General features: G+C 36.8%; 2 protein-coding genes across 4 annotated transcripts in view; both read left to right on the top strand.

Annotated features, from left to right (window-relative positions):
• The first annotated feature begins 859 nt into the window (after positions 1–859).
• The window catches only part of LOC132179040 (fructose-1,6-bisphosphatase, chloroplastic-like), a 34,147-nt gene continuing 22,569 nt past the window's right edge, over positions 860–12,437 (top strand). Inside the window, exons 1-4 of one of the 3 annotated variants that reach the window (XM_059591659.1) lie at positions 860–1,889; positions 2,767–3,016; positions 6,428–6,795; positions 6,925–7,756. In XM_059591659.1, coding sequence (XP_059447642.1) covers positions 1,796–1,889; positions 2,767–3,016; positions 6,428–6,795; positions 6,925–7,325 — 1,113 coding nt within the window. In that variant the 5' untranslated portion in view covers positions 860–1,795 and the 3' untranslated portion in view covers positions 7,326–7,756. Of the gene's footprint in view, positions 1,890–2,489; positions 3,017–6,398; positions 6,796–6,924; positions 7,757–12,437 lie in introns of those variants that run through there. The other 2 variants (XM_059591657.1, XM_059591658.1) reach the window with 2 other exon arrangements.
• LOC132179329 (putative UDP-rhamnose:rhamnosyltransferase 1) lies at positions 8,071–9,885 on the top strand. Its single transcript, XM_059592034.1, has 2 exons — positions 8,071–9,169; positions 9,443–9,885. The coding sequence occupies exons 1-2, from the start codon at positions 8,131–8,133 to the stop codon at positions 9,556–9,558; spliced, it is 1,155 nt and encodes a 384-aa protein (XP_059448017.1). The 5' UTR covers positions 8,071–8,130; the 3' UTR covers positions 9,559–9,885.

Here is a 12,437-nt window from a genome sequence, read left to right as displayed (position 1 = left end):
GGCCAAAATGGGGTGGCCGGCCACCCCACTGGCCAAAATGGGGTGGTCAGCCACCCCATAAAATTTTCACTTTTTTTTTTTTTTTTTTAGGTTTAGTTTGTTTTATTATTATTTTTTTATTTTTAATTTTTAGGAAACGTGTTGCTATATTAATGGAGATGACGTGAAATTCCGTTAGTTGGGACTGACAGAAACTAATAGAGGTATTGATTTTGTCTTTTTCCATAGGTAATGTACCATATTTGTCTGGTTTTAAAATCTAGAGGAAAAAATAAAAACGTTAAAACCGAGGTACCAAGAAAGTTATTAACCCTATTTTTTAAAAAGGTATATATATATATATAATGTTTTTAAATACTTGTTTTTACTTTTTATTTTTGTTCTTTGGATCTAGAGTTGTTGTAAGGGGTATCTCTTTTGGTTGTTGGTTTGCTTAAATAATTGTTTTTATTGTTTTCTTTGGGTTTGTAGTTGGTGTAAGGAGATATCTCTTTTGGTTGTTGGTTTGTTTACATACTTGTTTTTATTGTCTTCTTTGGGTTTGTAGTAGTAAATATTTAATGTTTAATCTCATAAGAATGAGATTTGTAGTTAATATATGTAGATGTAGTTGTTTAATCTCATGTATTATGAGAGCTTTTAAAATGATTTTTTAGCACATTTTTAACCATTGGATTTTCAGGCCTAAAAATGCAAAAGCACTGATAGACAGATATAGCTTTTTTTTAGGTTTTTTATTTTTTTTGAACCACAACAAAGCCTAGCTTATTGGGCCAAAAAAACCCAATTTTTTTTTTTTTTTTTTAAAAAGGCCAAAAATGGCTAAATTAAGCCAAAAAAAGTAGGCCCAATACCCAAAATAGGCCCAAAATGCCTAATTTTTTAAAGACTCAGTTACCGGTCCAAATAACGTAACCGGTAGTTATTACATAATGGGTTCTGGTTTTCTAAATTGATTAACTGACTACCATGGTTCCGGTTAGCGGTTTTAGCCAATAACCACTAACCGGAACCAGGTTAACACCCCTAGTTTATATAAGACTTCTTAGATAATTGTAGAGGTATCAAAAGAATAGTTAAGTGTTTCTTTGTAAACTAGGACTCCGAGCATCTCCAATAGCTCAATCTTTCAATACACCAATGTTATCATTTCCATAATCCATTTGTATCATTCAACCATCAATCCAACCCATTTCATTTCAATCTGTTTTCATTACAATTCCTTTGTTTTCAGTAATGTTACACATAAATCCACCAAGAAGACCCATGGGCCAAGGATCCGGCATCTCTTGGAAACCTAATACGCTCATATGGGCTTCATGGGTACGGTCCAATATGAAGTCCATAGATACGGCGTCATCTACTGAACGCCCGGGCTACCTGCCCAAATCCGAGAGTACATTGGACCGAATCTTCTATACTTAATGACCATATACATTCGTTACATGGACAACTCACGAGTGTTGAGATCCTCAGAATAGTTACACTTTCCCTTTAAAGGACTCTCAACGGTTACGCGCTATCCTCGAAATCCTATTAATGGTCACAGCGGTTTCATATCAACCATAATGGATAGGAGGCATGAATATTACCTCCTTCAGCCGTTACGCTCGGATCCCAGATTCTTTGCCCGGTCATCATAGCTGCACCAATATGATCAGCTATAAAAGACCTCATCTCCGAAGAGACAAGTACGCACTCTGAATGTCATACTAAGCTTTATACTAAGTTCAAGCAAACACTGATTTAAGCATCGGAGGAGGAATCGCCGGCCACTTGCTGGAGCATCCTCTTGATGTGTGTTCTTGTTTACAGGATCAAAGGAAAGCAACCAAGAAAGAGTCCACCATTTACCCTTGGGTCCACCATATCGGAAACTGTTCCAACAGGTAACTATACTGTTACACATATCTAAATGAGAAATGATTCATGTTAATATTTTCTCCATCGTTTTCTCATTTTATCATACAAATTCAATATATCAACCATTAGATTTGTAGACTCATATGGATCATATATAATTCAATGATAGATTCATTTATTCACTATGGAGATGGTTAAAAATATAATGAATTATATTATTTCTCTATCTAAATTTATTGAATTTGATAGTATGACATGTCAGAGCCAATAGAATTGTGACACATATGTCATTGTGTATCTCACACAAATTTAATGGTGAATTCATCTATTCACTATGGATATAGTTAAAAATATAATGAATTCTATTATTTCTTTATCTAAATTTATTGAATTCGATAGTATAAAATAGTTAAAGCCAATAGAATTGTGACACGTTTCATTTAAGTCAATATCACACTAACATAATATGTTAAATCAATAAACGAAATTTAACTGTAAAAGTCAAATTATATTTTTGGCATACCAACAAAAGCTAATCATAAGTAAACATTTGAACTGATTTTACATTTTTTTTTTTCCTAATTAATATACACCTTTTTACAAGGGGAGGGGGGCTATGATCTTATCCGTTGTGTTTGTTTTCGAAGTCCTACTCCAATCTCTCCTACCTGGCCTGCATCTCAAATGACACGGCCTGTAAATTTCAAACCTTCGAACCGCTTATAACAATAACATGCAAACCCCCACAATTCCTCTATACTCATCTCAAATATTCCCGCTTAAATCCCACTGCATCCTCCCAAAGTTCCATCCTTTACCACCAAAAGCTCATCTTCTTCCTCACAGCTTGTTCTGTAGAAGACGAGGAATGGCTAATCTTGGTGGGTTTGGTTTTGGTGTCAGGTCACAAGTGGGTGGTGGTGCTTCAGGTGGGGTTGATGATGGGTTCTGTACTTTTCTACAGTATGTGGGTAAGGGAGGAATCGATGTGGGAGATGATCTGGTGGTCTTGCTTGATCATATACAGTATGCTTGCAAGAGAATTGCAGCTCTGGTGGCGTCTCCTCTCAGTTCCAGTCTTGGGAAACAGACCAGTCTTGCCGGCAGCAGTGGCTCTGGCAGGGATGCTCCGAAACCGCTCGATCTTGTCTCGGTAAGTTTACTTACTGTTGTTGGTTTTTGGGGTTTTTTTTTTTTAATTTTTTTAATTTATTTGTTTAGTCTAAGGTGGTTGGTCAATTGTTTGGTAGTCTTATAAATGCTTGCATCTTATTTTCGATGTGGGATTTCAGTTGGGAAGGAATGCTTTTTATTAATTTTATAAGGGTCATTAGGTTTGGGTATCTCTTGTAACAAATGAAATACGCGCTCTAATTGGATTTGATGATGTGGTTGTGAAAGAAAAAGAAAATCAAAGTTATATGGTAGTCGAATATTAGTCTACTAAATAGCATTACTCAATTCCGAAAGTACAAGTCTAGGATTGGGAGAGCTATAGCTTCTACTTGAATTGTGTAAGTATATTTAGAATTGTTCCCCACATAGCGAAAAGGAATGCGTATGCCGGGGATCAAACTGTATTAGACACTGATGCCCTTGTGAAAATATTGTAAAGCTTCTGCCTTGGACTCAGCTATGCAAGAAAGTGATCTCTTGATGAGAAAAAAATGACTGATTGCAGTCTTGTGTCACACTTTGCAGTTAGACTTAGAAGAATGATAGGCTTGGGAGGCTTAAAAGTTTCTTGATACATACACATCAAGTATTTAAGATGTTGCATGGTAATGGATTTTGGACCAGATCAGCCAATCATGCCTGCTGTTCTAACGGAAACTCTAATTCTGTACACATCATAACTTGTTAAGCATGGAAAATAATGTCTAAATAAACAAAGAAGTATCATTATCCAGGTTCAGCTATGTGCCTAATAAAAATAATAGAGCTCTTCCAGCAATTGCAAGGACAGCATCTGCTTGTATATATACACACATAAAGAAGCAGCATAAGAGGTTGCCACAACCATATTCTATGACGTAAGTGCACAATACATGACCACAAACTTCTAGGAGTTGATAAACTGTAACACCTCAGTCCTATATTGAGAAAATGAATTACTGACATAGAGTGAGGAAATTATAAAAGGTACTCACGCGTACCAAGTCCCACATTGGTTTCTTATTAAGTGAGGCTGAGCTTTATAAGTGATTATAGGGAGTTTTAAATTGACTAGTCATTTTGGAGTGATAGCGCATTAGTGTTTTTTCTGGGCAATTAGAAATGGTATCAGAGCAACCTAGTAATATCATGTGGTATTGTAGCATTGCATGATGTAGCCATGACAAAGTCATCAAGGATTTAAGGTGGGAAAATTGCACCTCAGTCCCACAATGAGAAGATGAATAACTCACATAAAGTGGGTGGATTATAAAAGGCACTCATAGATACTAAGTCTCACATTGGTTCCTTAAAAAGTGAGATTGAACTTTATAAGTTATTCTAGGGAACTCCAAATTGAATAGGAGGAGTGCTACACATCCCAAATTTTCCTCCCAAAAGTTAGTTCCCAAATGATGTGTCACCATCTCATGAGATTTATTATTTTGGAAAGTGTGTCATCAACTCATGGGATGGTGACACATCATTTGGGAACCAATTTTTGGGAAGAAAATTTGAGATGTGTAGCATTTCTCATTGAATATTCTTTTTGGAGTGATAGCATAGATGTGGTTAACGATTTTTCCAAGTCATTACATAAACTAAAAGGAAGAGGCGCCCTAAGTATGGTGGATCATTTACCTTGAATCGGGGGTACATTCTGGAGAACTGCTTTGTATGGAAATTTCATAGCTCAACAAGCCAATTCCAAAAATATAATGCCAAGGCACCAAAAATCTGATGTAGTGACAATATGGCAACCATGTCATATGGATGCTTAGTCGGATAAAATTGAAGACTAAAAGCTTTCTTTGGCTTGACTAGAAATTACTTTATATATATATTCTCGATTCATGTTTGCAAATTAGTACATTTTATCATCTCCTCGTAGGTTATTTTTTTTGAACTACCTTGGCCTTGATATCTTGGAGTGTATTAAACCATCTAGTAGATTGTACTTTTTGGAAGTTGTAATAAAATTAGCATGAAAAATATTATATATACCCTCTGTGAAGGAAGAGTGGAAAACAACATTGAATCTATTTTGATATAATACAAATTTAGTTGAGCATTGCTCCCTTTTTCCTCTCTTTCTCTTGTTGTGGATCATTGTTATACATTGTCCCTTTCTTCCTCGTAAACCCAATCCTCATCATTTAGTATCAAAGCTTGCAATTACGCTCTTGGGTTATCTTTCCTTTCATCCTCTCTTGGCTACACAAGGAGGTGGAGGAAGACGTGGTAACCAGAAGGGAGACTTGAGAGATAAAAGGGATGTTGAACTTCAAGCACTTTGAAGACAAGTTGAGCAACTTACCTTGCAACTTGAATGCCAAGAACTAGTAGTGAGCGTAGTGAAGCAAGTCGTGGGTCTTCTAGTGATGAATCCGATGTGAATCCCTTTGCCAATCGTGGTGGGAGGACATTCTATTGAGATTCTGACTCTTTGAAGATTGACTTACTGGAGTTACATGGTCTCCTTCAACCTGGAGAGTTTCTTGAGTGTCTTACTGCCATTGAGAAATTCTTTGACTACAAGGTGACGCCAAAGAATCTACTTGTGATGCTAGTAGCAACATGGATTCATGGCTATGCTTCAGCATGGTGGGATAAAGTCCAAGAGATGAGACTTTGCAAAGGCAAGCCAAAGATTTCTTCTTGGGAGAATATGAAGTATAGGCTTAAAGATAAATTCCTTCCAGTGTACTTTGCTCAAATGGCCTATTCTCAATTTAACAACCTTCGCCATGAATCTAAAAGTGTGATAGATTACACCAAAGAATTTTACCAACTCATGGCTCACGATGATATTCTACTCAGCTAAGGTGTATAAAGCCCAATAACTCAATGATCACTCAAATAACATTTGGTCCTGTCAATCTAATTTGTGTCCAACCTGTATTAGCAAACCAAAATTCACAATCAACGAAAGTCAATTAAGAAAATATATTGACAGTGCTTACCTCAGAAAGGGAGGTTTGGTAACATAGAAGCAGTAATATCTGCAAATGTCCAGCTTGCCTTATCTGGATTTGCCAGGAAAGGAATAAGCAGACTTGTCATGGAATTGAGCTTTTCTGGAATAAGCTTAAGCTTATTTTCCTAGAATTCCTGCATGATTTGATGACTGCTATGGGTGGTATTCTTTTCTGTTTTTTTCTTTTCCCTCTTTTTTTGAATCTTTTAAATTTTAGATTGTAACTTCTAGGGGACATGTATATTTCCTGTTTTTCTTGTTATGCCCTTTCACTGCACTGTTTACTTCTCAAAGAAGAAAACTCTTGTTTTACAGCAACTAAGTTTTCTACCACCAGTAGTGGTAAAGAGGGCAGAAACAACTATGCGTGACAGGCCAATATTTCTTGTTGTGCATTGTGCAGAATGAAATCATTTTGTCATCTCTTCGCAGTTCTGGAAAAGTTGCAGTAATGGCTTCAGAAGAGGATGATGCTCCCATCTGGTTAACTGATGATGGTTCATTTGTGGTGGTAACGGATCCCCTCGATGGTTCTCGAAATATTGATGCATCCATTCCAACCGGAACAATTTTCGGAATTTATAACCGCCTTGTGGAACTGGATCATCTCCCCAAGGAGGAGAAGGCTTCACTGAATTCACTCCAAACTGGAGCGAGGCTTGTAGCTGCTGGGTATGTTCTGTATTCATCAGCTACAATACTCTGCATCAGCTTTGGTTCGGGAACACATGCATTTACTTTGGATCATTCAACAGGAGATTTCATTCTCACACATCCAAGCATTAAAATTCCTCCTCGAGGTAATCATGAATCAGTTCATGTGAATTGTATGATAATGATGCATAAATGCTATCAGATTGTTATTAGTATTCATTTGAACTTAAAAGAGGAAAACTAATATTTAAGCTAAGAAGACTTTATTATGTCAGGACAAATCTATTCAGTAAATGATGCACGATATTTTGACTGGCCCGAAGGGTTAAAGAGGTATATTGACACTGTGAGACAAGGAAAAGGCAGATACCCCAAGAAGTACTCGGCCCGTTATATATGTTCTCTTGTAGCTGATCTCCATCGAACTCTAATGTATGGAGGGGTGGCAATGAATCCCAGGGACCATCTTCGTTTAGTTTATGAGGCAAACCCTCTTAGTTTTCTTGTGGAGCAAGCTGGGGGCAGAGGTTCTGATGGTAAAAGAAGGATTCTTTCAATTCAACCAGCTAAGCTGCATCAAAGACTTCCTCTGTTTCTTGGAAGTTTGGAAGACATGGAAGAGTTGGAGAGTTATGGTGATGTTCAACAGAAAGTAAATCCTGGTTATGAAGTTTGACACTATAATAATCTCCAAATTCCATTGGTTATGGTATAAATCAACTTGGGCTTTCTTTAGTTTACAAGTAATGCTAGAAATTACATTTTTATTTCATAATTATCCCACAATGGTAACGTAGCAGTCCCAACCAATTTTTGACTCATTCCTTGTTAGTAAAATAAAAATAAAAAAATTAAAATTGTTGGGATTGCCATGTCAGCTTTATGAGATAATTGTGAGATAAAATGTGGTATATAACATTTTTTCTATTATGTTTATATCTGACCAACCGAACTATCAAGAGTTGTAAAATCCCTATATTTCTAGAAGATGTCTCCTCTCCATTTTCTTGCCCATTTCAGCATGTAAAGATTCTGTATTCTTTTCATCAGTGTGATTTGTTCTGTGTTAAAAGTATTCTAATTGGACATGTATTTGCAAGCTTTGTCCATTATTTGCAAACATTATTAGTTCAAACAGAATTGAATAAACATTTTTCACCGATTTAAACAAACCAATAAATTCAAGTCTTACAATCAAACATGTTTTGACATTAAATTTATGGACATAAAAAAATTAACATCGTGCAGCCTTGGGACCTTCTGGACCATCACAATAAAGAAGGACCATCATCATAAAGAGGGCTATCTATCTACATCTTTTCATTGGGCTGGGGAATATCGTAAATAGTTTTCAAGATATCCACAGAAACAGCCAAAGCAAAGCCGCTGGACTCGTATAAATGTATAGGCTAACTCCAAAGTCTTTAGTTATCCATTGAGGTGAAGTTCTAATATTTCACTTTCAGGCTAAAAGAGAAATCATGGCTTCCAAACAATACCATGTTATGATGTTCCCATGGATGGCATTTGGGCATATGATCCCATTTCTTGAGTTATCCAAACAGTTGGCAGCAAAGGGTATTCGGATTTCCTTCATTTCCACCCAAAGAAATGTTCAGAGGTTGCCTTCGATACCTACACTTTTAGCAGACAACATGAAGTTTGTGGAGCTCCCACTGCCCTCAGTTGATGGCCTCCCTGAAAATTGTGAGGCCAGCGTTGACTTGGAAAGAGAGCAGATTCCGTATCTGAAGAAGGCGTGTGGTGCGTTACAAGCACCAATTGAAAAGCTGATCCATAAGGATCCCCCACACTTAATTCTGTTTGATTTCATCCACTGCTGGATCCCTGAAACGGCTGCTAAATTTGGTGTGCCTTGTGCCTTTTTCAGTGCTTTTTCTGCAAGTGCATTAACCTTTGCAGGGCCACCTGCAGAGCTGAAGTCCCTCAACAAACGAAACAAAGCTGAAGATTTTTCGGTGCCACCAATATGGGTTCCTTTCCCTTCTCTCGTCTCCTACAGGCCCGATCAGGCGGCAGGTTATCTCCAACACTTCTACTCTCCTGACATAATAGGGATGTCAACCGGCCAACGCATGGCTACAACTCTGGACGGCTGCGACTTTGTTTCATTAAGAAGCTGTCGGGAGTTGGAAGGAGGATATCTAAGTCTCCTTGAAGAACTCTTGCGAAAGCCAGTTTTACCTGTCGGATTACTCCCTCCAAGTCCGAGATTTGGAAACAACATTAATCATATTGACACCAACTGGTCTACTACTCTCAACTGGCTGGAAAAACAAACACCCAAGTCTGTTGTTTTTGTAGGGTTTGGCACCGAGTACAAAATGCCCGTTGAACAAGTGCATGAATTGGCCTATGGGCTTGAACTCTCCAAGCTTCCGTTTATGTTGATTCTCAGAAATCCCGAGGGGCTAAGCAGTTCAGAATTATTGCCTGGTGGGTTTTTTGATCGAATCTCTGACCGAGGCATGGTTTCTCTTGGTTGGGCGCCACAAGCAGGTTAAATCACCTTTTATCTCAAAAGTTTTGACCAATATAAACTTAGCATATAAAATATTTAATCGAAATCGAAAGTAAACTGTAAAGACAATATTTGAATTCATGATCTTTGTTCTGATACCATGAAGGAGATGTTAGTATACATTATCATTACCGTATTAAGATATTTGTGATATTGTATTTTATAATATTCTCGGCCTATTAAAAATACAAGCTTTTTTTATTATTATTTTTTTAAATGTATTTTATTTAGCTTGTCTGTTTTTTTCTCAGGTAGAAATTCTGGCTCACCCTGCAATTTTAGGGTGTCTCTTCCACGCTGGTTGGGGATCAATTATCGAGTCGCTTGGTTTTGGACACCCACAAATTCTGATGCCCATGGTGGCTGACCAGAATCTAAATGCCAGACTATTAGTGTAGAAGGGTATTGGCCTTGAGGTTCAAAGGAACCCAGACGGCTCGTTCGACCGAGACGCCATTGCCAAGTCCTCGAGGCTGGTTATAGAAGAGAAAGAGGGAGAGGCACTAAGACTGAAGGCAGCTCAGATGCAAGGAATTTTTGCCAACCAGGAGCTTCATGAGAACTACATAAACAATCTCATTCAGTTTATGGGCTCTTACAAAAAAAATGATCATCAAACACCTATGGAAGATGCTAAGAAGTTCTAGCCTATCGATCGATGATTACCCTTTACTGTTGTGAATGTGTTTATTGTTCAATAAAGTTTTTGGATTGCAGCCATCTAGTGTTTTATGTTCTATGATATTAGAGATAAAGGGCAAGAAAAAATAAAGTTAAACATAAATTATTAAAAGTACTAAAAAAATGTAAGTAAGGAAATAAATAAACAATTTAACAAAATTTATTTATTGTTTAAAACATATAAATTAATTTGCAATTTACATTGTCATGTTTAGGGCTAATTTATTGATTAGTTGTCCTCGTATATATGAGTTTTTATATTTTGAAATCAAATGATTTCTCTATAATCTCATATAACTACGTACAATTATATATTTCATTCAATTAATATATATATATAGAAACAACTAATTTGAAAAAAAATCTAAATATAAAAGTTTGCATAGACATATTCTTTCTTAACCGGTAAATAACATTGTAAAAGATTAAAAATTTGATACATAGCTTATGCATTATGCATGGAGGTTCGTTGGCGTGTGAAAAGTGATATTATTGTCTCGTACAAAAATGCTCATAACAACCAAAAAATGTGTAGTAGCTATATGTTGCTGGTTAGAGCATTCAGATTGAGCTCTTCAAAATTTCTCTACATTTAACTCTAAAAATCTTCTTTTGTTGATTTAGCTAACCACTTTCTTAAATGATGTACTAAAGATCATGCTCTCTAAATGTTTATTTCTTTAGTGAATACTCGATTAGTACTTTGATTGTATGAGCTTGAAAATATGGCCGAAGCTTTCTAGATGCAATTGTTAAAGCAAAACCAAGCTTTCCCTAATGAGACTCTGAAAGCACACTTAGCAGGATTTAGCTTCATCCTGTACCGTTTCAATGTCTTGAATGCTTCCTGCAGATCTTTCACATGATCTGTACACAGTATACTCTTGACAAGCATATCATTAACATAAACCTCCACATTCTTCTCAATCTACTCTCGAAACATCTTGTTCACTAGCCTTTGATAAGTAGCACCACCATTTTTCAAACCGAAAGGCATAACTTTATAACAATATAAACCTCGGTCGGTGATAAATGTTGTCTTCTCTTGATTAGATGGGTGCATGAAAATCTAATTATAACCAGAAAATGCATCCATAAAACTCAGCAACCCATATCCAGATGTTGAATCAACCAATGAACTAATATGTGATAGTGGAAAACTATCTTTCGGACATGCTTTATTATAAGATCAGTAAAGTCCACACACATTCTCCATTTTCTATTAGACTTCTTGACCATTACTACATTGGCCAACCAATCGAGATAATATACTTTTTCAATAAACCGAGATTTGAGCAGCTTGTCTACTTCCTCGGCGATAGCCATATTTCGTTCAGGAGCAAATTCTCTTCACTTTTGCTTCACTGGTTTTATCTCCGAATTCACATTCAATTGATGAACAATATCCTTCGGATCAATCGCAGGCATATCTTCATGAGACCAGGCAAAGACTTCTAAATTCTCCCGAAGGAATTGAATAAGAATCTCTTGAACTTCTGAAGTTAACTGAGACCCTATCTTAACAACTTTCCCTTCTACTATCACTATATCAATCAACTACTCAGCTGGTGCTCTTTTTAGATCACTCTTCTTTTCACTGCCCATATTACTGATTGTCAAAAGTTCAGATTCTGAAGGTTTTTTCAGAGATGTATTATAACATCTTCTTGCTACAACTTGATCTCCTTTAACTTCACCAACCCCTTCAAGCGTCGGGAACTTCATCTTCAGATTGTACGTTGAAGTTGCAGCCTTCAACTGATTTAAGGTTGGACAGCTGATGATTGCATTGTAAGCAGATGGTCGGTCAACCACCAAAAAATCCACCATAATAGTAGCTTGCTTAGGAGCAGTTCCTGCTGTAACAAAAAAAGAAATCACTCCTATAGGTTGAACTTGCTCTCCTGCAAATCCTACCAATGGTGACAAAAAAGCTTTGATCTTTTCCCAACCAATACCTAATTGTTGAAATACTATCCAGTACAGAATATTTGCTGAGCTACCATTGTCCACCAAGACTCGATGAACAGCATGGTTAGCCACTATTACAGTTACCACCAGTGCATCATCATGAGGCATTGAAATCTCCTTTGCATCTTCCTCTAAAAACGCCAAAACCATAGGGTCCTTCTTTTGCACCTTGGAAGGCCTTTCAAGAAGAAGAATTTCTTCTTCTCTCGCCTGCCTTGCATAAGCCTTCCTTGCTGAACTAGACTCTCCTCCTCCAACTCATCCTCCTGAAATTGTCTGAATCTCACCAATAACAGCTTGGTTCTGAGGATTTTGTTGATTGTTCTGATCAAGTCTCAGTTCATCATGCCTTCGCCTTTGATCACGTCCTTTCTCAGGAGTATCATCATTTTGCTCTAACCTTCGAGGTCGATTTTTTTGAGGATTTTTGTCTTTTTCCTTTTCTTCAGCTAGGAATTTTAATAACTTCACATTCCTGACAAATTTTTCAATTTCCATCCATAGAGTTATACAATCTTCGGTGTGATGACCATGATCATTATGGTATTCACAAAACTTCTAATTATTACGCTATGAGGAGGAGTCCTCATCTTT

This window comes from Corylus avellana, chromosome ca4 (genome assembly GCF_901000735.1).
Source record: "Corylus avellana chromosome ca4, CavTom2PMs-1.0".
In the NCBI taxonomy this organism is placed as follows: Eukaryota; Viridiplantae; Streptophyta; class Magnoliopsida; order Fagales; family Betulaceae; genus Corylus; species Corylus avellana.
Note: the sequence above shows the minus strand (reverse complement) of the source record. Positions and strands in the feature narration are given on the sequence as shown.

Excerpts from the sequence above, each read along its gene's own strand:
- LOC132179329 (XM_059592034.1), top strand. The coding sequence starts at position 8,131 with ATGGCTTCCAAACAATACCATGTTATGATGTTCCCATGGATGGCATTT. Across the intron at positions 9,170-9,442 it reads TGGTTGGGCGCCACAAGCAG|GTAGAAATTCTGGCTCACCC; the intron begins GTTAAATCACCT and ends TTTTTTTCTCAG.